Source organism: Ascaphus truei, chromosome 4, assembly GCF_040206685.1.
Source record: "Ascaphus truei isolate aAscTru1 chromosome 4, aAscTru1.hap1, whole genome shotgun sequence".
Lineage (NCBI taxonomy): Eukaryota > Metazoa > Chordata > Amphibia > Anura > Ascaphidae > Ascaphus > Ascaphus truei.
Window position 1 is genome coordinate 382,832,592 of NC_134486.1, and position 26,973 is coordinate 382,859,564.

Consider the following 26,973-nt stretch of genomic DNA (forward strand, 5'->3'; position numbering starts at 1 on the left):
TTTTTTTTTTTTGACAGCTTGCACAAAAGAGAAATAGTTTATAAAACATCGTTAGTAAATTCATTAGCGATTTTTTTTACCAGGCAAATAGTATTAAAAACCCCCGTCTTTGTGGATGAAATAAAAATGCATATGTATAGGTTTAATATTTATTTCCATCCTAGCCACAAGCTTCACTTGAAATCCACAGCAGTATTCTGCTTGTTAAAGATGGTCCCTAAAGACTACAAAACCCCCATAAAACTTATAATAATATTTATTTTTCCTTTTAAAACACTAACATTATGTGTACTCTGTACTCTACATAAAAATTTGCAGGCACAATGAGTCCCTCCCCCATAAAGCTTACAATCTAATTTTGGGGCTTGACACGTGTAGCCATAAAAGACCTTCAGGACCAGTGCCACCAACAATGGGGGAGAGCCGGGACAGTTGTTCAGGACCTGTCGGAAAATGGGGGAGGGGGGGTTTGACAGGCCGACCCGGAAACGGTGCCTGACACCCGGACACTGTGCCTGATGCCCGGACTTGGCCAGCCATGACCATTTCTTGCCCCTGGATTTTTCTTATTGCAATGTCCTAATGCAGAGATACTCAAAGAACTGCCGTGCATCTGGATGCTGGTCTTATATTCAGATGTGGGCTTCGTGTCCACTTTCCCTGACCAAGATTGAGGCTCTGGAAGCAGCTTCGTCCTCTTACCCTTTTAGCAGCACAGAACGCAGCTAGAGGAAGCTACTGTAACTAACCCTGAGTCTAATTGCCTAGACCCCATTTTAGATTAATGGCGAGTGGAGTTGAGTAAAAATTAATGTAGGACCACTATCCAACGTTCAAACTTGAATGTGTTAAGTGTTGAATGTGTTAGCGTTGACAATTGCATGCATTGAACTGCATTTTTCAGTCGCCTTTGTTCCATGTACATCCTTTCTTTCTTATTGTAAAAAATCATCCATTCTTCCAAACAGGAAATTATTGCTGTCACTTGCTCATGAAAAAAATCTTTTAGCACACCCTGCACTATATGTGTCTTTTTATTTCTTTTTTTCATAAACCTGGATATATTTGCGCTCCTGATCTTCTGTTCCTAGGACACCCTGTTGCCTCACCTGAAAATAGACACAGTAATTAAAAACCTGACACTCTCTTACCGTTCTGTTGCAAAAATCTGTGTATCCCTTTGCAGCATTGAGATGATGATGGGGAGGGGGGGACGACAAAAAAAACCTATGCGCTAATGCAAGCGAATCCCCAACAGAAGACAATATCTCAACAGTCACACTAATGACAATATAACTCAGCTGAAGGCATTTAATGGTCTGACAGTGAATGTTTTCCTGTGGGTCTTCCCGAGTGGAGTTTATGTAAAAATGGCACAGCGTCAAGCCCCAGTGTGTCTTCCTGCAAGTCCTATTGTGCTATTATTGATCTAATGGGAGGAATTCTAATGCTGCTGAACGGGGGAATTTCAGAACCGCTCATCTAGCTTGCAAATTATATTGAAGCTTTAAAAAAAAAAAATTGAAGACGCAATAGTAAGAAAATCAACACTTTTTTTTGTGTTTATTTTGTGACTTCAAGACTTAATTACCAGCTTTTCAAATGAATGACAGGCATACTTCAGATAGCACAATGGCAGGTACTAGGGAATCGGGCATATCAATTACTATATCAAAACCAACAAGTGGAAGCCTATACCAGAAAACAATTGCAACATGCACATAATACACTCCATCAAAACCAGAGGGGGCTTTCCAGATCCGCCGCCCCTAGATACTTATCCGGTGCCGCCTCCTTCGTCTTCTTCCAAATCGCAGCGTCAAATGACTCTCCCAGTGTACTGTAGTGCACCTTTCCCCGGTATAACAAAATACCCTCCCAGCCCTTAAAGAGAGAAAGAATGGGCACAGTAGAGATGCAACAAAAACTTTTAAATGAGATGCAAGATAAGTTATTACAATTATCATAACGAGTCTTATAGTGTGTTGTTTAAAGATGCAGTTCAAGCAATATCCTGCATGTGTTTTTTTTTAAATAAATCAGTTCTGTACTATGAGAAAATACTTGTAGCATTTAAAAAAATAAACAATTTTAACGAGATTTTTAATGTATTCTAATGCAACCAGCAATTTTGTTCCTATAGCAACCATTTACAAAGTCACACCCCCTTCCCCTTCTGAAACAGCATCACCATTTTGAGCCCTGCCCTCTCTCTCTAGCAGCCAACCAATTGAATCTAGTGCCTGCCGGGTCACATGATCTTCCTCACAGAGCTTTGTCTGTCAGTGCAGCAGAAGATTACCCAAGACGCATTCAGTGAACCCCCAGCTGAATTTCAGCGATTGATTACAGGAGAACAGATCGATCAGCAGCTTAGCTAATCACTTGTCAGTGTGTAGATTGTATTGATGCACATATTTTTTAAAACGACAGCTTGAACTGCAGCTTTAATAATAATTTAGAGAGCCCTGACAGAAAGGGAAGGGCGGCAGGACCAAGGGGCCAAGACCCCCACTATGCTCCCTGGGTTACGAGGTAAAAAGGCTCCCCCACCTCCTGTTGAGGTGGCAAGCTCGGAAGGATCCAGTGGCCAAAGGGGTTGGAGCAGCCGGGTCAGGTGTTAACACAGGGTCAGTTGAAAAAGTGTTAAGCCGCCTGATGCCAGATTTTAGGATATTATACATGCTTGGAAAGTTCCTTTAGGGATGCACCTGAGAGGAAAAATTTGGAAAGGTGATTTTGTCATTATCGGGGCAATAATGAGGCAGTGACCAGGTCAGTTAAAAAAAGGGGAGACGAGAAAAGCGGACATTGAAAATAGATTATTCCCGCAAACGTTTTGGAATTGGCTGCAGGGTTTTTCAATTTTGTCAAGTGTTCGTGGGGAAAAGTGTCCTCAGCACTGCTTGGCCTTATTTAATTATTCGGATTCGGTGGGGTTCGCATACAGAATGTATGGCGTGGTGGCGATATAGTGAGCTGTTTAGGCAGAAGATGGGGTTAAGAAAGCACTTGACTTGGGATCCAAGGACATGGATTTGTGGCTAGAATTGATGATGCTGGATAAACCGGGTTCCTTGCAGGGGGAAGTTGGCGGAGCATACAGTAGGCTGAATCGCCGACCAGTAGCCACAAAGGGTATTGTTGGGTGTTCGGTGAGGGACAGTGTCGGTTTGGGAGTAGTTGTAAGTTTCGGCATGAGTTCTTCGGGTGCAGGGGAGCTCATGCGGAATCTAAATGTTTCGTAAGGGTACATTGGAAGGGGTTAAGTCAGCTAGGGATGTAGTAGCAACGCAACTGACCATAGAAATGATGGAGAGGTGGCAAGACCGTATTCCCAATAGGGGGGAGGGGGGGCAGCACTTTGCATTTGTTGCATGTCAGGTTAGGGTTTTTATGTCTTTGTTTAGGTTGAGGGGTGTTAACAGAATTGAAACTTTGTTTCGCCTGCAGTAAGAGGGATTCAGAAGGCGGGCTCCGGAGACAGATCGGTACCGGCAGCATGTCCTTCCGGCACGGTAGGAGCTGATGGCGATGGAGTAATGGACCTGGTGCGGGCTTCCGTTGCTCCAGGTACGTTTATGGCGTACAGTATGCTTCAGCACGGTGTGTAGAGTTGGGTCAGGGGCAGAGGGTGGATAGTGCTGGAGCAGCGATGGAGGTTTGTTTTATATTTAGGGGACAGGGGTGTGACTGGAGGTTCTGTGGAAAGGAAGCTGGCTGGGTGTAATTTTTCTTAAGATTTCTGGATTTGGAGGATGTTTCTAAAACATTCATAGTGTGGAGAGCTGTGGGCGGGTTGAGGCGGTTACCTGCTTCAGAGGATGAAAGAAGGTGGATATCTCCGCAAATGTTGGAAGGTTTGATGCGATGGGGGCGGTGGAGCAGGCTTGTTCATCTGAGTTTGAGAGAGAGCTGTTTGTGATGGTGTTTTTTGGGGTGCTACGGGATGCTTGGCTGTGGCTGTATGGATCGTGGGCGATTTATACAGTATGTACGCAGGTATGGGAAGAGGCTGGGGCTAAAAGGGATTGTGCGGCACTGTTTTGATGGGGTAAATGGGGGATGAGGTGGAGGCAGTTGTTGCCAGAGTTGTTGTGTTTTGCAAGGGATAGGCGGGCTCCACAATCGGTGTTAGTGCAATGCCATGGTGACGCGGTAATCTTTGGACTTGATGTACGCAATATGACGTGACCTACTGTAGCACAGTTGCTTAGGGGTTTGCTGTTAATTTGGTCAGAGATTGTGTTTAGGAAAGTTTGCTGCAGGGCGAGGAATGGCAAAGCAATTGAGCGAAGCCGAAGAAAACGTAATATGGGTGTGTCAGTTGGGTGGTAGGGTGTTCTTTTTTTTAACTTAGATTTTGATTTGGGGAATGCGGGTTTATATTGGGAAGATGGGGTTCATTTGTTGGATTTGGGATTGGATCTTCTTAATATGACGCTGCAGGACGCGTTGGAGAAGGTGGTAATGGAACTGGAGGCACCATGACTAATTTAAGGGTTTAAATAGCCCTGCTTGTGGCGACAAGGTTGTTTCATTTGGGGGCTAAAACCCTGTTCCAGTGGGGGTGCATCTGCTGGGTGGTGGGTACAGGGAAATGCCTCAATATCATCGCTTGTTGTAAGGAGACTGGGCGGTATCTGGCCGGGGATGGGGCCACAGCTGGGCGCTGTTGGTCTGTCCAAAGGTTTCGGGACACTGGCAGGGTAAAGTGGTTTGTTAAATGTTTGTATAACATTATGGTTTAATACAGCTGTGGTCGTTTTGTAAGGTTGTGGTGGGGAAGGGAGAAGAATGGTGAGGGGGGCTCGAGGCAACAAGCTCATGTCCCCCCCTCCCCCCCGAAGCTTCAGGTTGAAGAGTTTGAGGAACACTGTACAGAACACCTATAGAAAACGTACACTGCACATACATTCATTATCCATTGTTTTTATGCCAGTTAGTATAGTTGTTGTTAGCTTGCTCATTTGACATATTTACCAGACTGACTTTGTTCTGCTGTTCTACAAAAGCACATTTCACTGCCGAGCTGTTTTTGGCTCAGCGTCCCTTGTGTGTAATTGGCAATGTGGCTTTTGTCTTTTTTTTGGGTCTACTTTCAGCATTAAGTGAGGATGCTAAAAAAAAATGAATGGATTTAATAGAGTCCCATTTTGACCTGGATACTGGAGACTTGCATTACCCCGAGGCGGGCACTCTTTTAAAAGGGATATTGATTGTCAACTCTAATCATGGCATACAGCAAATTACATTACTTTGCAAAGATTGTTTTCCTAGCACTCAGGGAAGGGATCATATTTGATTCAGTGAGAGACAAAATAAAAAATAAACAAAGTGTCATTTTTAATTCACTTTATGTTGGCCCACTATTTTTGAAGTTCATTAATTGCCTTTTTTATTTGTTGTATAAAAAAAATACACGTTCTGCGCACTTTGGGTATTATTTTAATTATTTCTACAATCTGATATTCACACAAAAAAGAAGATTTTTCTGGAAACTCAGTATGTCTAATTACACATTTACTATATAAATAAAGACATACATTTACACATTGCACGAGACATTGACACATTGCAAATTGAAATAAATTATACTATTGTTGGGCTCTTATGTAAGGTACCAACATGTTCAGAAGTGTAGTACAACGTGAGAGAGATAATAACATTGTGCATATACTTGGTCAGTTATATACAGGACCGGCTTCATGTGACTACACCGGGCTCTGCGCTCTCCCCCGGAACCCCACCTGTGAAGCGGTGGCGGAGTACACAGCGGGAGGCCACCCAGACGACGATCAGGGACGCCGCGCCAAACTTACATGTCAGGACCCTGCTGGGTGGGCTCCCTTCAGTGCCGCCGCAACCGCCCACAGGTTGTGTTCTGGGGAGCGTGAGACACCCCGCACTCAGTTTGCACCCAGTTTGCACCAGGCCCCGTGATTTTACAAGTCGGTAATGAGTGCACACATGATGATGCGACAAAATAGGAGATTTCTGCGCCTGCGCTGCGGGAGGTTTCTGCGCCTGCGCTGCGGGAGGTTTCTGCTCCTGCGCTGCGGGAGGTTTCTGCGCCTGCGCTGCGGGAGGTTTCTGCGCCTGCGCTGCGGGAGGTTTCTGCTCCTGCGCTGCGGGAGGTTTCTGCTCCTGCGCTGCGGGAGGTTTCTGCTCCTGCGCTGCGGGAGGTTTCTGCGCCTGCCCTGCGGGAGGTTTCTGCTCCTGCGCTGCGGGAGGTTTCTGCTCCTGCGCTGCGGGAGGTTTCTGCGCCCGCCCTGCGGGAGATTTCTGCGCCTGCGCTGCGGGAGGTTTCTGCGCCTGCCCTGCGGGAGGTTTCTGCTCCTGCGCTGCGGGAGGTTTCTGCGCCTGCGCTGCGGGAGGTTTCTGCTCCTGCGCTGCGGGAGGTTTCTGCTGCTGCGCTGCGGGAGATTTCTGCTGCTGCGCTGCGGGAGGTTTCTGCTGCTGCGCTGCGGGAGGTTTCTGCGCCTGCGCTGCGGGAGGTTTCTGCGCCTGCCCTGCGGGAGGTTTCTGCGCCTGCGCTGCGGGAGGTTTCTGCGCCTGCGCTGCGGGAGGTTTCTGTTCCTGCGCTGCGGGAGGTTTGTGCGCCTGCGCTGCGGGAGGTTTCTGCTGCTGCGCTGCGGGAGGTTTCTGCGCCTGCGCTGCGGGAGGTTTCTGCGCCTGCCCTGCGGGAGGTTTCTGCGCCTGCGCTGCGGGAGGTTTCTGCGCCTGCGCTGCGGGAGGTTTCTGTTCCTGCGCTGCGGGAGGTTTGTGCGCCTGCGCTGCGGGAGGTTTCTGCGCCTGCGCTGCGGGAGGTTTCTGCTCCTGCGCTGCGGGAGGTTTCTGCGCCCGCCCTGCGGGAGGTTTCTGTTCCTGCGCTGCGGGAGATTTCTGTTCCTGCGCTGCGGGAGGTTTCTGCGCCTGCGCTGCGGGAGGTTTCTGCGCCTGCGCTGCGGGAGGTTTCTGCGCCTGCCCTGCGGGAGGTTTCTGCGCCTGTGCTGCGGGAGGTTTCTGCGCCTGCCCTGCAGGAGATTTCTGCGCCCGCCCTGCGGGAGGTTTCTGCTCCTGCGCTGCGGGAGGTTTCTGCTCCTGCGCTGCGGGAGGTTTCTGCTCCTGCGCTGCGGGAGGTTTCTGCGCCTGCGCTGCGGGAGGTTTCTGCTCCTGCGCTGCGGGAGGTTTATACTAACATAACATAATACTAAGTTACTTATTTTAACCAGTTACATGCTGAATATATATATATATATATATGAACATAGAGAATATAGCATAATTAATATTTAGTCTTGAAATCATCTTCAGTTTTCAGTTCTGGACATGACATGATGTACACTGATATCTATGATGGTTTTAAAAATGCTGCTGGGACTTTTGTAATGAAATATTTCCATTTAGCCTTGACAACGGCACACACTGAATTGCTGCATCGTTCTTTTGCTTACAGTTCATGTGTATTCTTTGCTTGGGTAGGATTTTTTTTAATTCTATGTTTCTAGGTTATGTTCTTGATCTTCCATTGAAATATAATCCATTGTATGTTGGAGCACTAAGCATTATTTTGGAAATGTTCTTTTTGGAACGCAAAGTATTTAGTGTTTTTCTACTCTTGTAGAATTTGGCACACGCAGCGCACATTTTCTACGCAAAAATAAAAACTACATGTCCGACCTACTGTATAATGTGAGGGCGAAAACCGACGCAGGAAACCGGCAAGAAAGTAGAGCAAGCCACATATTTCTTAATAGGAAGACCTATGAATATATGCAAATATAACGCCACCTTAACGCCTGTTTGTGCCATATATCCCTCATCTCGCAGCAGGCAGACGCAGACATACTCAAAACTAAGATCAATAAGTAGACGCTGCCTGGCGTAGGTATAATTCAGCGCGACTTGCGATAAAACAACTTTGTTTTAGATACTGTACATGGAGCCAGTGCCGTTTTTATGGCGGGGGGCCATCGATGCCACTCCACCGAGCCCCGCAGTTACAGAGGCCCCGTACACTTCCCCACAACAATTAAACTGATTGAAGGGGGAGAGTGCGGCGGCCTCTGTAACTCTCTTGCCTTCCCCATCTCTTCCTGCAGGGTCCCTCATCGTGGCGTCATGTTGCCATGACGACGGGGCGTCGCGTGACGTCCTGTTGTCATGGCGATGTGACGCCATTTGACATCACGGCGCCATGATGATGGACCCAGCAGAAAGAGATGGAGAAGGTAAGAGGCCCCCCACCACATGTCTGCACTGAGCCCCGCAATAACCCAGCCGGCCCTGCGATAGAACTCATACAATTTGACGGCAGCTGGAAACTTTTTGGCCCACCGTGTCTGCACATTTTTCTATCTGCTGTAACACCGCAGGCCCAATTTTATCCTTGGCTTTCTGAGATATTTAGCATAGCATGATGTCTATACCAAGCACAAGGTTTGTGTGTCACTCCTTGTTCCGAATTGCAGATGTCAACTTTCAAGGAGCAAATGACAGTTATTTGTGAGTTCTGGGTTAAAAAATACAAAAATAAATGTCATTTTTTCCCCCTCGCTATGGTCTTCAATTAGTGAGATGATATAGAGGTCAATGAGACTTATGATGTTAAAAATAGGAGGAACAAATCAGAGAAGAAGCGTTGACCGTGTAGAGGAACAGGTTACAAGGTGTTTAGTATTTAAAACTAAACCAATTTCCAGCCAACAGTACTCCCACAGAAAGTAGAAAGGTTGAAGTTTGGACTAAGTTTACCTACTGTCACTGTATTTCAGATTCGTAATATGTAAAACCTACGGTGTGATATAGAGGGAAGTGAGTGAGATCTATTAATTCTCTAGAAACAGATAAGGAGATGTGAGCCAACAACCACGCACATTTTCACAAGCTGGTGTAAAGGAGTAAACGCCATTTGATCTGGCGTATGCAATATTTATGGCCCTGTTTTGTATATCCAAAGCATGATTCGAATTCCCACAGATAACACATAGCCCATCATAACGCAGCATCTCACCGCGTTTCCACAGCATTTAATGGCAGTATTAATGCAGAATTGTCCCACCGTATTGCACCAGTGGGAACAATGTAGCTCAGTACCCTCTGTGTGAAGAAGGACTTCCTCCTGAGGTTGCCACTCTCCACCTTCAGAGCATGACATGTTGCTTAACATTCCTCTTCCTCTGGAAAGAACATCCATCCAGGTTGGGCTTGATCCATTTAGAATGCAAACCACATTCAATTAGTTGCTCTCTTTTGCGCTACTGCTGTTTTATGTTATTCTGTAGGTATGGCTCCCAAAACTGAGCACAGAACTCGGTGTGAGGTCTTAACAGTCTTCTGTAAAGTTGTATTATCAGCATCTTCTAATATGATACTTCCTGTAAAAACCAGCACCATATTGGTTGTCCGCACTACTATGTGAAATGTTTGCCTCCCTTTAGCTCTTCAGATGTGATGGCCTACGGTCCCTTTCCTCTGTGTTGGTTGACAGCAGCATCCTGTTGATTGTGTTCTCCTGTGGGTTTTGTGGAACAGATTATTTTGGCGCTGTTTAGCATTAACATGCATTGGGACGAGAGAATTGCATTGGAGATAAAGTAGGGAGAGCTGCAAAAGCAGTGTGGCTATGAAATCATGTTGGCTTATGTTTGAGAACAAGCCAAATCCATGCTGTAGGATAGAGATTGGAGACTGTTCAAAACGGGTTCACTTGCAGAACACATGATCAAGCTAAGATGTTCTCAAGTTTCTTTGATGGTCTTTCAGGTTTGCCAGTAGACCTTTTGAGAATATAAGAGGTCTGTCAACAGCCCCAAAGCAGCTTAACGCAGAAGCAGATACCTGACCTCCCCTAATCAGGGATACACTTCAAATTGAATTTGTTTTTTTGATTTATACATCAGAGAGATGCGGAGCTTTTGACTGCACAGTATATTTTAAAGCATTTCAATGCTTTGCATATATTTCTTTAGACTGTGTAAATATACAGGCTCTCACAACAAACAAAACTTAGCCATATACCTCAGCTAAGTGTTAGTTACGGGAATATCAAGATAAGGAGGAGAACATTGTAGGTGATCCAAAACTTGATGGGAAACCAGGAGAGTGATTTAAGGAGGAGATGAGCAGAGACTGTTTTGGGAAAAATTAAATTATTGTATGCAGCTTTGTACATAGACTTTGCTGCCCCATAGAGTTAACAATCTAATGTTGGTGCCTGGGGTGGGAGGGTGGGGGGCACAGGGAGCTTCAAAAACAGTGACATCACAATTGAGATACTACTTTATTGTAAATGTGCTCTTGGTGCTGAAAGCTTTCGGGACAGTGATCTGTCAGAGAAGCTTTTTACCAATCAGTGAATTAGATATCCGGGGTCATGTCCTACATTCCCATTACCCTGATTTGTGTCTCACCTCTGTGCTTGCCACACTGTTTCAGGCAACAAACCGTTACCACTGAAACCTAAATCCAATGTCCATACTGTACCTTAGAGCATTTCATGTTTTAAAACAAGTTCAAATCTGTTATCAGGCCCTTTTAAGTGTACAATCCCATTGACTCATCATATAATAAAGGAGACCACCATGAGTCAAAAACAAAGCTTAGCGTTTCTTTTATACATCCTCAACATAGCCAGACTTGAGCTGGAACAAGATGGCAGCCAGAATTCAGTTTTTCTGAAATTACAAAGAGTTTAATAGTGGTATGCAGACGACAGTCTGTTAAGCCAGACTTTGATATAAGGGGCCTAATTCTATAAGCCTTCATAAAAATAATCGCTGGGCCGTTTACGCCGCCAGTGTTTTGAGCGCAACGCTAGCAACTATCACGGTATTCGGAAAGCCTCGATTACCAGCGAGTAGCTGGCGACGTGATGATCGCCTCTCTGAAAAGGGCTTAACCGCCGATTTTTTCCAGCTGCAGAGAGGGCTGCACAGAGAGGGCTGCACAGAGAGGGCTGCACAGAGAGAGCCGCCTCTCCATGCGCATATCTCACCAGCGATCAAAGATTTTAATATAAATTTTTGAATACTAGTGTAGATGAGCAGGGGGTCTCCGGAGCAGAACCGCGTTGATTTCAGGTTCGGGGACCTCCTGCTTTCCGAGATACAGGCCCCGTTATGGGGTGCCGGTATCTCCTATCACACTACCTGTCACACTCAAGCTTTCGGAAATTGCCTTGAGCTGCTTTTGTTTTCTCATGAAGACTTGGCTTTTGCCTCATTCAATAGATATCTTGTCAACTCTTATTTAGAAACCTTTTTCTCGTTGCTTGGCCCCTGGCCCGTGATGTTAGAAGACAATTTTACTGGCCTGGGACTGAGCAATTTAAACAGATTTGAAGGTGTGATATACTCTCCCTGACCTGAACTCAGCATTGCATGTTTCAACAGATACTGAGTTATTAGCTGAGAATGATAGGGAATGTCCAGTTGAAAACATTACTCCTTGCAGAGGTTAAGTATTAAATAACTGAAATATTGATATTTAAACTATCTGTTTTAGTCTTCCAGGGCTGTCCTTTTAATTAAATCTACCTTGTACTCCTCTCTTCTATAAACTGCCTTACTACTTAAGGCAGGGGTGTGCAAACGTATCTTCATGCTCCCCCCTCTTTCCTCTCCGGCTCGCGCACCACCCCACCCCCCCACACGGCCCCGGCGTCAAATGACGTCGGGGGATCGTGTGACGTCACATCGCCATAGCAATTTGCTATGGAGACGTGTCGTTGGAACCAAGGTAAGTAACCAGTTACAGAGGCCTCATGTGATCCCTGGCATCTATTTTAAATGCCTTCAGGGAAGCGCGGGGGCCCCTAACACCCGAGCCCCCCTCAGACAATCTAGACAACCCCCCACTTTGCGCACCGCTGACTTAAGGCAGCAGCAGACATAAACCCATATTGCAAGGAACAATTCGTGCGCCTTTTTCATTTTAGTATTTTTTAACAAAGGTTTGAAGCAGGGGTCTCTGCAGCTGAACCCCATTAATATCGGCTGCTTCCCAAGATACGGAACTCTGAAGGGGGCAGTATCTCGGAATATCTGGGGGGGGGGGGTATTTCGGCAAAGTGCCTCACGCCAGCCAAATGAAGACGAACATGATGATGTTACAGCTTCCTATTGGCTCGCAGGCCGCCAGAGCTTTGAAACGCCGGCATTACGTAAACCCTGCCGGCTACCGGCGCCTACTGCTGAGATAAGAATCTCCGGAAGCAGGGGGACCCCGAGCTAAAATGAATGGAGTTCAGCTCCGCCGACCCCCTGCTTCAATCCTATGTTTTTAAAAAAAATGCAAAACAAATTGCCAGCTTGGATCGCCTCTTTAATAAGCAGTTCTGAACCAAGAAACACTCAGCAGCCTAGTCACGTTATTCAGCTGGAAGGTGGCGTACGACAGAGCATTACTTAGTTAACATGGCACATAGTGTTTGCGTACTGGACAGAACTCTATCTCTACCCCAAAGTAAAGAAGTATATGAAATGTATGTGCTCGTTTAAGTGAACAACTTAGCACCACGTAGTAAATATGGCTCCTGCAAAACAAAATCTAGATAATGTAGATTTAAATAGATTTAAATATAATAGTTTGCCTGATAAATATTTCGGTAATAATCCCCTCAGAACAGGGCATTACTGGCCAATAATGCCCTGGCTGGAAGAGTTGAAGGCCCGAGGAAACCCCAAATGCGCGCCGAGGCAGGTACTGGGCCCGGTCTGATTGGGGGGCGCCGAGCCGTGCGCTGTAGAACGCACTGGGACCGCAGCCTAAGACATCTGCTGAGCTCCATTACAGGTAATGCAGGGATTGAACGTGACGTGAGTTAGGTCACAGCTAAACTTGGCGTTACTCACATCCAGACCCTGAGATAGGTATTTCATAGGGTCTGGGTGAGGGTTAGACCACAGTTAGGTATGATGTAACATAATCGTTATTTGCTGGGTTCTTTCCCTCTCCTGTGTTCTCTCTTTTTTTTTTTTTTTTAAACAACATTTTTATTAAGGTATTTGGGATACAGAAGGGAAAGGGAGTATGGGAAGCTTCTAATCATTGCATTATACCAACAGCTGTTTTTTTTTTTTTTTTTAAAGCAGAGAACTTTACATAACATATATTCAGAATCACAGTTTTAAACAAGAATTATAAAGGTCAACCTGCTGGGGAGTTAGGAAGGGAACATCAATGGGGGCTAAAACACAACAGCTAACAGGGGAGGGGGGGCTGTCTTCTCTGTTTTAAATTTAATTAAACACCTTCAATATTCAGGGTCTGCACGGGAGTAACGCCACGATATTTGAAGCTAATGCAATGCTAAAGGTTACATGGGCTCTAATGAGATGGCTAACAGCTGTTGTTTTTGCATATAGTTAGATTTGCGTATTTGCGTTATTCTTAGAGTAAATAACGTCCATTAAGGATTTTGATAACGGCCCATTATGAGCCACGAGTTAGCCGACCTCTGTGGATGTGAGCCTTTGTATCAAAGGCTTCAGTTCAGTACGTGGAACTAACTCCAGGATCTCCAATGCCAGAGTATCGACTTTATTAAAGAAAGTAATACGCTTTGAGGATCTCATGTGCCCATTAAACAATGTAACAAAAACAAGAGCTGCCCACATTGGTGGTGTTTACAACCAATTCGATATTTCTTGTCATGCCATGAAAAAAATGAAATACAGGCATACCCCGCATTAACGTATGCAACGGGACCGGAGCATGTATGTAAAGCGAAAATGTACTTAAAGTGAAGCATGACCTTTTTCCACTTATCGATGCATGTACTGTACGGCAATCATCATATACGTGCATAACTGATGTAAATAACGCATTTATAACAGGCTCAATAGATTCCCCGCTTGCGCACAGCTTCGGTACAGATAGGGAGCTGTTTAGGACGTGCTGACAGGCGCATGCGTGAGCTGCCGTTTGCCTATTGGGAGATATGTCCTTACTCGCGAGTGTACTTAAAGTGAGTATCCTTAAACCGGGGTATGCCTGTATACCATTTGTCACCCTTGTTACTCCCAGTCACCACATCATATCTAAACCCTTTGCCTATAGGAGACTCTTAAGTTGATCCTTGCTTTTCACTGTGGCCCTTAGAAAAGAAGTGTTAAGATTTACAGTAGGTGCTCAATGTAAGATGTAACCAGCTTATTCAGACAGATGTTCTGTTCTCAAAGTCAATAAGCCAGTTCTGCATTTCATGGCAAATTAATGTAGGCACAGTATGTAGATCTTTATATGTAGCGCCATGCATGTGCTTTACAGCAGTAACACACGTGACACAATATTATAACACATAATGGGAATAGACATAAAACAATAGGAAAGGGAATCCCTGCCCCGAAGAGCTTACACTCTAAGTGTAAGTCGTAATTGTTGCTATAAGTGGGATTGGTTTATTTGTGGTTAGGATGATATTAAACATTCATTAGCCGTATTATTTTGTATTATTGGCTGAATGATTGATGCGTTCCAAATGTTCTGATGCAGCAAGTCTCTAAAATAAATATGTTTCTGCTGTTGAGGTCAGAATAGCATAAACAGCAAAAATTCATAGAAAGAACAGATTAAATACTTTGACTTAAATTCCTTGGCAGACGTTGTTTAAACTGCTGTGTCTGAATTTCTGGCTGCTGATTCAGGTAGAGAAAAGAAATGAACTGACACATCGCTATATGATGGTTTGAAATGAAAAATACCAACCAATTCAATAATGCTATTTACTGTATCTAGACCATGTATTAATTCTGCTACTCACACTATTGCTTCGAGTTGCATTCCTTCCTAGGGTCGTTTTCTTTTATGATGATGAAGCAGGGGGTCCCTGGAGCTGAATCGTGCTAAGTTGAGGACAGGGAACCCCCTGCATACTGACACCTGCAGGTGCTGCCGGCTACTTCCTGGTTCTTAGATCTCCCGCGGCCAATTGGAATCCGCTGCGGATGACGTGTGGCTTCCTATAGGCCCACATACCATGGGAAAGTTACGCCTCCGTTTTGTTTCCCCTGCAAGGGATGGTCCCGGGGGGCACCTGCAGAGGTAAGTATCCCTAGAACCAGGGGATCTCCGATGCTGAAATTAAAGTGCTTCAGCAGCAGGACACCCCCAGCTGCCCACCTACATAAAGAAATTAATAGGCTGAACTGCACCTTTAAGAAAGAGGGAATGGCTCGTCATGGAAGACCATGTCCGCTTACAGTACCATGGCGCAATTAACCCTTTTACTGCCTGAATGACTTTCAATGCATAGGAGCCCCTCTAGCAGTGCAGCGTTAATAGATATTTAATTACATGTATCTGAGGGAGAGACCTTTGGGGTGTCCAAAGTGTGTTTCCCACAATTGGGGATATGTAATGTGTCGCAAACAGGCGAAAATGGCATCATTTTAACTCTGCATCATTTGTATCATTGCGTTAGTACACCAAGGAGCATGCGCATTGCTTGACTTGCGTTTTAGGGAGTGGTTACAAGAGAAGTTAGAGGAGGAGGTAGTGTTCTAAAATAATATGTGTGTGTGTGTGTGTGTGTGTTGAATTCAGTAGAAATAGCCCTTAGTCTAGTTACAATAGTGTAGAGTAAATGAGTTCTTCAGTACTAGATGCTGCCTTTTTTATTTGGACGAACAATAGATATTATAAAGAAAAGCAGAAAGGCGCAGCGCAACATACAAAGTGACACAACATATGGTACAATACTTCAGTGCTAATTTGCTCAGGAGTAAGGGTCATTTAGTGAAACCCTTTGGCCAAAGCGTTGTAAGCCTGTAGCCACCTCACGGCATGACCAATTTGCAGGTCCTAGATATTAGAAGGTGTTATAGATATTATAAGACAAGCTTTCGAGAGTTCTCTCTCCTTCTCAGGTCAACAAGACTGATTTACAGAGATTCAATGAGCTTAACACAGATGTAGAAATCCAAGATAACCATCTGACGCAGAAGATGTATATGAGTCATTGGAAGAAAGGGATGTAAATAAAAAGACAGGGAAATACACGGATGAAAGAGATAGTGAGAAAGGTTTGAGATGATGTCGGACCATTTATCCATCAGCGATTTGAAGGGGGGAGAAGGTTGGGAAATTAAAATCAACTAAAAAGGTAGGGAGAAACATTACAAGTGTGAAAGAAGCCCCATATCGGCATAAACTGTTCTTGTTTTAGCATCAAAGAGCATTAGCATTTTCAGTTCAAATGTTTTCCATTCTTGCGTGCATTTCAAAATCCATTGAGGATTTGGATATTTAAATAATTTATAGCAAATAAAAATACCACTTTGAGACATGTGAATGTGCTCACGACAGGTCTGCAACCCTGCTGCTTTTCACCATTATCTCCTAGCATACAGTGCTTCCACTGCAGCCAGGGATTCTGGGAAATTGCATGCAAATGAGCACTCACTGTGTCACCTTTTAAATCATTTATGGAATGATTTTATATATGCACGGCATCTAGTTGCACAACCCCCATTAATCTTTTCTAGCGGGCAAATATATTTTTCTACAAGACTTGTACATCAATTTAGGTTCATAGGCAAAACTTTGGGAGATAGAGAACTGTGACCCTCCTGAATTCAACAAAGCACAGGATTGTTACTGATTATGCTGAGCACAGGAGGGTTATTTCTATTTCAAGATCTCTAAACCACTTCCATTTCTCCCATATCGTGAGTCCCCTCTCTTAATGAGAGCACAAATGGAGACTGGCAACTTCTTTGCTGTGAAACCAGATATCAAAGGCAACCTGATTGAGGAGCACCAAGTGGAAAGCAGGGATGTAAGACAACACTGTCCAGTGCTGTTCTGCTAAAGCAGATCTGTCCAACACACGGGCAGTTGTTTGGAGGAATGGGAGGGGCTTTATTCGGCCATTCGATGGGGGGGAGATGGGAAAGTGAAAGGAGGGGGTGGGGAGGAGGATGGGATGGGGAGAGAGAGAGGAAGATGGGGAAGAGAGAAAGATAGATACCAGTGATGTTTCTATATATATATGTGTACGCATAGGTTATAGTGACTATGCGAGTCAGTTAGGCCATAGGCTGCTTTCTCATGTTCTTTCCACCCCCGTGATGATGTGGCCCAGAGTCTTGCAGTCGGATCAAAGAATTGGCCCCCAAGCTATTCTGCGTTTGATGGGCCTGTGCTAAAGTAATGACAAGCGCCTAACCCTACCAAACGGTTTCTGTCAATCATGAGTGGAGCGGTTATGTGTTGTTTGCAGGTGTGGGGTTAAACTAAAATCATTGATTAGTCAAAGCTGGCTTTGCAGAAGGTTTTTGCGCATAGTACAGCAGTGAATGGCAGTGATTTAAAATAAATAAATAATATAACATGGTAACTATGAACATGTTAACACATGGGGGGAATGTGGGTACGGTAATCCGTAGAAATAGACAGGACAAGGGGGTTATTCATTAAACTGTGACAGTGGCTTTCAGTTGGTGTTTCTGTGGAATAGTTCTCCGGTCAGCATGGTCACGGTTTAATGAATAACCCCCTAGGTGTGATCAGACAAGGACAATTTTACATCTACAGTCACTTAAACAAGAACAACCATAGCATATATTTAAATTTTAAAAAGTAGCCAATAGCTGGTATATATTTATACTTAAAAGTTTTAGAAAAACTATTATGTTAAAACTGTAATTTTGCAAACTTTGTTTAAATACTTCAAAACGTTACATACACTTTTCATGCCAGCAAAAGTGAGAAACTATTTTTCAGTTAAACAGATGTTTTGTTTCATGTTGAAGCAAAGATATGGTAAATCTCACAGAAAAAAAATACAATCTGTATCATATAAATCTGTAACAAAAACCCGACTCTTCTGTCTCTCCAATTCTTGTCACATTCTGCCCTCCAGTACTCAAAGATAAGCAGATATTGGCGACCTAGAGGACATCAGACCAACATTGCTTGCATTCTCTGCCCAGTTTCTCTGCTGTCTCTTCTTTGCCCTAAACCCTGGAGACAGGGAGGCACTGCAGTATTTTCAAACATCCATTGATAGAAATAGACGTCTTGTGCAGGAAAAATAAAGACACAGCTGTTTTAAAAAGAAAGTTTGACTTTGAGGTTTTCAAACTGTGGGGCATAATGGTGGTTCATCAGGCTTGGCAGTGGCCTGCTGAATTATAGCAGTCATTACACCAAACGTTAAATAATTTGTTTACATATTGGAACCAGGTGGTCTTTTAGCGTGAAGACATGCTACTTTCACGTGCGGGGACCCACCTCCATGGTTCCCGAGATAGTTACCGGTAAAGGTGTTGGTGTTCATGGAGGGAACAACATGGCCACCGTTATCGTCCAAAAGGACGTTGAAGTTTCCCATTCGGATTCAGCGAGATTTTGCAAGCCATATTACAGTATTTCCCCAGGATGGAAATTAAAACCTAGTATCTACACCGCTAAGTGTCTCAGGAACCTAAGGGTGCGGGTGTCCCCCAAAATCGGAAAATAGCACACTTCAGCTCCGGAGGATCCTCTGGTTCCAATGATGTCCAAAAAAAATCACTTAAATAGGTTTGTTTTAATACCTACGCACAGTGCTTTTAACATTCTTTTCAACAATTTAGTGAACCGATTCCTGTGATGGTATAACACACAAATCAAAGTTTATATGGCCCTCGATAAGGCTGAGTCCATGGTGCAGGCGCGCTCGCGATGGAGCGCATGGCGGCGTGTTTGTCTATCAGCCGAGGGATCTGTGGATTACAGACTCTCGCGACGGGGAGGCGGGGCCGATGACATCACGGAGCTGGTTCGCCCTCATTGGGCAAACCGCTCACGTGACCCAGCCATCGCAAAACCCAATAAAAAAAAATGTTGTCTCGCGAAGAAACCAGCCACGCCGTCGCTCACGTGCGCGCACTATGGACGTTCGCATAGACTGTATGTGTTTGATCGCGCCGCACGTGCAGTGAGCATTGACGCAGCCTAACGAAGAAATAGGAAGCCTCCTATCTGCCGTACTTGGTTTTCTGTGATAAAGCCACATTTTTGTTCCTGATGTGATTTAGAAAAGCTCTGCAGTGAGACTTACCGGGAGCTATGTATCAAAGTCTCATGGCTGAAAGAGTGGTGCAAAGCTGGAGCAAATAACTACACATTTATCAAACAGAAACGTCCCATAACATACTGTACAATACGATTTTTTCCTTTGATAAATATGGTGCAATTTTATTGCCCCACTTTTGCAGCTGGAGACTTTTATAGATAGCCTGCTCAATGGATACCCCTGTAACTCACTATCCTAAGAATGTGCCGTTTTTCTGGGCTGACTATTAGTATAGGTCACTATACTACACGATAAAGTATGTAGCCCTCGCTATCCCTCATACTGTTTCCATGTATCACAATGACATCACATTCAAGCTACACTCAATACTTCTAGTATTCACAGTGCAGAAAGTTCCGCTTCTCTCTTATATAATAGCAAATGTATTCACATTAGAGCCTTCAGTAATTTCCCAAGGTGAACATAACAGGGAGCAAAAAAAAGATGAACTAACCCAGAATCGATGCTTGGATTAATCGGAAGCAAAGTGTATTGTATGGGAAAGCAGTATAAGACCATTCTGTTAGTGACCCCCACGGAGGCTGTTACTATAGGTGGTTAGCGGTCAATAAGAAATTAAGGCAGAAGAAATTGATTGACAACATAATTCTGCAATCTGAAAATGATTGACATAACAATGTGCAATCTGCCACGAGTAAAAATACACGTGCGTATAGCAGTTACAATAATACTGCTCTGTCTGCCACTGCCAATGAAGTTTATACTTAGACTGTATTCATTTGCATGTTTCAGTGGATTTTCTTCTATTTCTAGTAATTGCTTAGTGGGTCTTGTCCTGAAATCTATGCAGATTACTAGTCCTGAAATCTATGCGGATTACTAGTCCTGAAATCTGTGCAGATTACTAGTCCTGAAATCTATGCGGATTACTAGTCCTGAAATTTATGCAGATTACTAATCACGAAATCTATGCAGATTACTAGTCCTGAAATTTATGCAGATTACTAGTCCTGAAATCTATGCAGATTACTAGTCCCGAAATCCATGCAGATTACTAGTCCCGAGATCTCTATGCAGATTACAAGTCCTGAAATCTATGCAGATTACTAGCCCTGAAATCTATGCAGATTACTAGTCCGAAATCTATGCAGATTACTAGTTCTGAAATCTATGTAGAGGACTAGTCCTGAAATCTATGCAGATTACTAGTCCGAAATCTATGCAGATTACTAGTCCTGAAATCTATGCAGATTACTAGTCCGAAATCTATGCAGACTACTAGTCCGAAATCTGTGCAGATTACTAGTCCTGAAATCTATGTAGATGACTAGTCCTGAAATCTATGCAGATTACTAGTCCTGAAATCTATGTAGATGACTAGTCCTGAAATCTATGCAGATAACTAGTCCTGAAATCTATGTAGATGACTAGTCCTGAAATCTATGCAGATTACTAGTCCTGAAATCTATGTAGATGACTAGTCCTGAAATCTATGCAGATTACTAGACCCAAAATATATGCAGATTACTAGTCCTGAAATCGGTTCAGATTACTAGTCCCGAAATCTATGCAGATTACTAGTCCTGAAATCTATGCAGATTACTAGTCCTGAAATCTATGCAGATTACTAGTCCAGAAATCTGTGCAGATTACTAGTCCGAAATCTGTGCAGATTACTAGTCCTGAAATCTATGCAGATTACTAGTCCTGAAATCTATACAGATTACTAGTCCTGAAATCTATGCAGATGACTAGTCCTGAAATCTATGCAGATTACTAGACCCAAAATATATGCAGATTACTAGTCCTGAAATCGGTGCAGATTACTAGTCCCGAAATCTATGCAGATTACTAGTCCTGAAATCTATGCAGATTACTAGTCCTGAAATCTATGCAGATTACTAGTCCTGAAATCTATGCAGATTACTAGTCCTAAAATCTATGCAGATTACTAGTCCTGAAATCTATGCAGATTACTAGTCCTGAAATCTATGTAGATGACTAGTCCTGAAATCTATGCAGATTACTAGTCCTGAAATCTATGTAGATGACTAGTCCTGAAATCTATGCAGATTACTAGTCCCGAAATCTATGCAGATTACTAGTCCTGAAATCTATGCAGATTACTAGTCCTGAAATCTATGCAGATTACTAGTCCTGAAATCTATGCAGATTACTAGATTTTCATTTTTCAGGAATTTATTTTCGTTTTCACACTTACGAGTTTTAAATGTGGGGGTAGATATTGTTCTAAATTGTATTAGATGAATGGTAAGGAAGATGTGGATGTTATAGTAGCCATGTAGAAATTCAGTCCTTTTGCCATTTAAACTACTTCCAAACTTCCCACTTCCAGCCTCTTTAAAAAGTTATTTTTTAAATGGATATAAAATATAGGTAACATTTCAAGAATAAAACAGTTTTTTTGTTTGTCCCATATGTAATGGTGTTTCTCTCCCCCCCCCCCCCCCAATCTCATATTGGCCCCTTACGTGAGGAAACTGCCCCATGTTACATGTACTATAGTGTGGTGCACCTGCTGTCTTACAGAACTCCTGAGTCTTACGCGGTGATATGGGGAAATACATCAGGAGTGGCTCGTGAGGTAATGCTGAAATCTACTCACTTCTGGTACAGCGCCTCCATCTCTTCCAGGTCCCCACGACAGCAGGGAGGAGTCTCTGAAAGAGAACTTCTGGGTGCAGCTTGCCCCTGAATGACTCCACTCTCAGGCAAGAAGTTTCTTTCAAATTGGACATTCTTTATTGTCATCTTTAGTGGCAGACTGCCCATCTGTAACGCCTGTATGCCCGCAGACCTGGCCAGTCCCCAGTACTGAGGTGGGTAAGGGTATAACACGCACCCATAGCAGTGAGGGCGTGCCCGGAGTGTGGTAAGATGCATTGCCGGGCCTGGTGAGAAAAGGGTTAACGATATACTTGCTGAGTCCAGGGTGCCAGAAGTCGGAGGGTAAATGTCCAAGAGCCAAGGGTCAGGGGCAGGAGAAAGCAGCGTAGTGATGTCCAAAGCAGAGTCCAGGGGTAGAGAGGTACACGTAGTCAAACAGAGCCGAGATCAATACAAAGGTATCCAAACGGGCAGGGACAGGAACAAGAGCTGTAACAGAGAACAGAGCTTGGCATAGACACTGCACACAGGAGCCACAGAGAAGCTATGCAGAGCGATGAAGGAGAGGGCAGACTGGGGTTATAAAGGAAGGAGGGCCAATGGTAGCAAGGGGTGGAACGGAGGCCTGTCTGGGTGATCGCAGGGATAGGTCCAGGTGATCAGGGAGGGAGACGGGTGTGATTCATGGTAATCACCTGCAGCCGATGGGAGGAGGCGCCAGCAGCGCGGGAGGGCTGGTAAGAAGATCGGGTGCGCGCGCACTCTGTAAGGCTGCCGTGAGCGCGTCCCGGTCGCGTGCGTGCGGATGCGGCGTGCGCCGCGGAGGAACGGCTCGGCGTGGGAGCGGGACAGGTAAGAAGCCGAGGGAGCGGGACAGGTAAGAAGCTGAGGGAGCGGAGAACCGGGGCAGAGAGCCACCGTGGGGCCTGAGGTGACGGGGACCCGCTGAGAGGCGTGTGTCCCCCGATCCGTTTCACCATCATTGTGGCCGGTGTCTAGCCGCTCATCATAAGGTTGCCCACTTCAAGGAAGTCCCTGGACACCACTCCTAGTCAGGGCCCCAGAAGCTGTCCTTGCTCTTCCCTTACTCTCTAATAGAGTAAGGGGAATAGTCTGCCCACCTCTTCCCTAGGGGAGGGCCACAATCCTTGCCAGAGCCCTGGCAATGTGTTGGGTCAGACAGTCTCATTCAAGTGGGATGAGACACTCACACACCACTAAATTCAGGCAGTGTTGCATACTATATAGCTCCAGTAGGCACCACCCCTGTGTCACTGTAATTGGACGCAGAGCGTGATGCCACTTCCTTCACTACACAATCCACATCACAGGGGATGAGGGCAAACCTCATGATTACTCCTGGCAAACCTGCCCTTTTAACAGGGATTATTGCACAGGAGGAGAGAGGCATGTAACCCCAAAATTACACAGGGCTACACATATTGCCACACTCTTGCCTTTTTTTTTTTTCTTCTTCCCAAACATGCTTTCTGCTTTCTCAACAAACCTGCTGCTCGTGGATACTGAACTCATCTCTTCACATCTGTTCACTTCTTGTTCGATTTACAGTAGCAATCAGTTTAAAGTCCTTGTGCACTTAATCTTTATATTGATTGCAACAGTCTACTGCTACATGCTAGGAGTTATTCTTTATGTTGATTCTGATTTACTCTTGTAACACCCCCTCCTACAGTATGTGTAACCTTTTTCTGTCACTGTCCTAATAAGTTCACTTACGCTGCCTACATCTTGACTGCTTTGCTAAACCGCTTCCAAAATCAATTTCTCCCCTAACGCTATTCCTTGCTAAACTCAAACACCCCTTTACCTTAAGTTTAGTCTGAGTGTGCATGACAAGTTTAGCATTGGTTAATGGTACTAGTAACTATGTTTTTATTCATGCAGCTGGCTTTGCAGCCAGAAATTACCCCTCCGAATTGTATAGATGGTTATGGTTGTAATTGGTTTCTCTAGAAAAGAGGACTCTCAGTAGTGAAGAGGTTAAACTGTTAAATGTTCAGTTAAAACATCTTCAAAATCTCATCTATAAATACAAAGAAGACGCAACGTTTCCTGGCCAAGAGTTATTTTGAGATGACATTATCTTCAGCAAATAAAATCACTTAATATCTAAATGATGAAAAGCATACGAAAATAATAATTATTTTGAAAGGAGTCTAGATATGTTTCAATATTGATGTGAATACATAGTAGAGCAGGTCAACATTTGGTTTACATTTGTGAAGGAATTTTTTTTTACTTTTTATGCTTTTCAAAGCTAATAACACTTTCTGAAATAATCAATTGGTGCAGTGGTTCAAGGTAGCAGGCAGCCTGGCTCGTCTTTCTCTTAAGCGTGCATATTCTGACCTGCTTTTAAGAGCAATATTCCATGGGGGAGTTCGTTATTTGTGGCTACCAAGCTGAAGTTCGGAGTCTGATCGAAGGTTACTGTAGGCGCCCCCAATCTGATTGATTCACCAATATAATATGCGGCTTGTAAATGTTATTGTATAGTACATTACATTGAAAAAGTAAAGAAATCAGCTCTTGACATATACTTTATATATTAAATATTGCTTCACCTGTATCCTACTGTTTACAGAACAGTACCGAGTAGAAGCAAGTAGAAGCCAGGCACACCTTAAAGCTATATTGGGTTTTATGCAGAACATTTAGTATTTAAAACAACAATACAGGTTTCATTTTTTTTTATTTACAGGATTGAAGCAGGGAGTCTCCTGCGGTGAACTGTGTTAATTTCAGCTCTGGGGACCCCCTGCTGCCACAGATACTTACCTTTGTAGCAGTGCTGGTATCTCTGCAGCCAGGGAACTGTGTGCCTAATAATGGTGACGTCATCCGGTGTGACTTCTTATTGACCCGCGTGACCGGAAGCTTTAAACAGCACAGAGATACCGGCGCCACTACGTAGCTAAGTATATCTGGAGGTAGGGGGTCCCTGGAGCGGAAAATAACAGAGTTGAGCTCCAGAGACCTCCTGCTTCAATCCTGTAATAAAAAAATAAATGAAACCTGCATTGCTGCTTTAAGCCTTCTCATATTATACAAATGGATGTAGTTCATGTTATTGATGAACCCCATTGAATGATTGCTGAATAAAATTGTATATTACCATGGTACGTTGTTGGATTTTTGTGGGATCCTTTGTAGGTGGATGGAACCATTCTTGAGATGGTGCGTTCAATGCTCATAAGGACACGGTCTGTTAGTCACAGACTATGTTCCCTTGATAGCATAGGAGTTATTCATTAAACTGTGGTAGCGCCGACCTGGGGAATAATCACACGGAAACATCAATTAAAGTCTTCGGTAGTTTCCCTGCGATAGGCATTATCACAGCTTAATCTATGACAACCGACAAATATAGAGTTTACGCTGTATTCACTCAGAATTTTCTAGGCAGACATATTGTTACAAGAATTTAATGTGCATCCACTGTTTGATCTTTGACACAACAGGCATTCTCGCCTTCTCCAGGCAGACAACAAGGAAGCTTGAGAGAGAGATGCCTCCAACATACTTAGCCTAGTCAACTTGGGGTGGTAATCAAATAGTAGCATACTTCTGCATATACAGTATCATGCATATTTAAAAAAAAAAAAAAAGGCCTACAGTATCTAATTATTATTATTTTTTTAAACATCTCATCCAGAGTAGAATAAGTAAAGTATTTTGGAGGCATATAAGGAAACGGGGAGATTACTATATTAGACACATTTCCTCTTATTCCCTCCTACTCTCTTTCCATTTCTCCCTTTTCCCAAAATCCACAATCTTGACCTTCTGTGGGAGGCAAAACTGACTCATTTACATACAAAATTTGAATGCCACATGGTTTGAACATGCAAGAACTGTTTAATAAATAAAACGAGATGTTTAATGAATACTCTATACTTGCATTTTAATGAATAGGCCCTATAGAGCTGCAGTGTATATGTTTGCCTTGTGGTCATACCATCTTTTTGCCCGATTTATAAGGCAACCCTGAATATAAAGCGGCCCCCTAATTTCAGTAATACAGTAGCTGGAAAGAAAAAAGTTTACGCACACACACACACTGTCTCTCTCTGTCTGTGTCTCTGTTTCTGTGTCTCTGTCTCGTTGTGTCTATCTGCCTCTGTGTCTCTCTGTCGCTCTGTCTCTCTTTGTCTCTCTGTCTGTCTCGGTTTGAGCTTCCTGCCACAAGCAACATGGCCGCTTTAGGCCCCCAAAGAGGAGCTTCCTCCATTTTACCCTCTTGCCTCATACATTCGACTGCTGATTAGCTCACAAAGTGAGCAGGCCCAATTAGAAAGCGAGTATGTACTATTCAACTTAACTTTATTGAAAAAAAACGTTGCCTTATAATCGGCAAAAACTGTATTTAAGACCACTTTTTGTGAATTAGGGACAGCGAATGCGGTTTCCACTTGAGGAATTTACTCTACTGTACAAAAAAACGAGTTTTGTCTATGACACTAGCAGTATAGAGCATTACTGTAGTAAAATACGCAAACAAAATAAATATGTTTATATAGTACGGAGATAAGATTACAGCAGACATGGGCTTAGGCTCACAGCAGCATGTCCGCATACAAATAGGTTTTACAGCAGACTCACAGGTTGTGCAATCCCACTCTTCTTCTGCAGTCTACCTGAACTCTCTGTCCCGGGCTAGTGGGATATTTACACCAGTGCACCTGGAGCTGAAAGCTCTGCAGATCCGGGAACACTACAGTACTACTATAGCCAGAGGTGGCTCAGAGAGTGTCTGTCTGCCTATTTCGAAAAGACAGAGTGTCTTTCTCTGCCACATGCAACCTACAATATATATTTGTAGCCATTAGGACTCTAATGGTAACTCCTTTAGAGCTAGCTTAGGGCTGTCCCGGGCGGGGGTTGCTTGGGCTAGAGCAGTGTTTTTCAACAGGGGTTTCTATGAACCCTTGGGTTACCCGGGCATCCGTAAAGGGTTCCCTGCAATTTTCAAGTCATTAGAAAAATCAACCAAATACAGAAGACTTTACAATGAATCTTATTTCAAACGCGCTATTAGAGAGGGTCGGGGTTCCTTACATTGCATCTGATCTCAGACGCGCTATTAGAGAGGGTCGGGGTTCCGTACATTGCATCTGATCTCAGACGCGCTATTAGAGAGGGTCGGGGTTCCTTACATTGCATCTGATCTCAAACGCGCTATTAGAGAGGGTTGGGGTTCCTTATTTAACGGTGTTTCCCCCACCCAGTGGGAGATTTGGCCATTACTAAATGTGTGGTGTATGATACCTGCTGGAAACAGGGGGGCTGAGCTGTCTGCCGATGGTAGTGGGGACACA

The 26,973-nt window shown here is 44.1% G+C and overlaps 1 protein-coding gene across 2 annotated transcripts in view; it reads left to right on the top strand.

The window, feature by feature from the left end:
- Positions 1-26,973, top strand: part of KLHL29 (kelch like family member 29) — an 869,600-nt gene that overhangs the window by 564,087 nt on the left and 278,540 nt on the right. The window contains exon 7 of one of the 2 annotated variants that reach the window (XM_075598451.1): positions 3,454-3,573. The exons of the other annotated variant lie outside the window; for it this stretch is intronic. Within the exon in view, the coding sequence (XP_075454566.1) occupies positions 3,454-3,573 (120 nt within the window). The remainder of the gene's footprint in view (positions 1-3,453; positions 3,574-26,973) is intronic. 2 annotated transcript variants of the gene reach the window in all.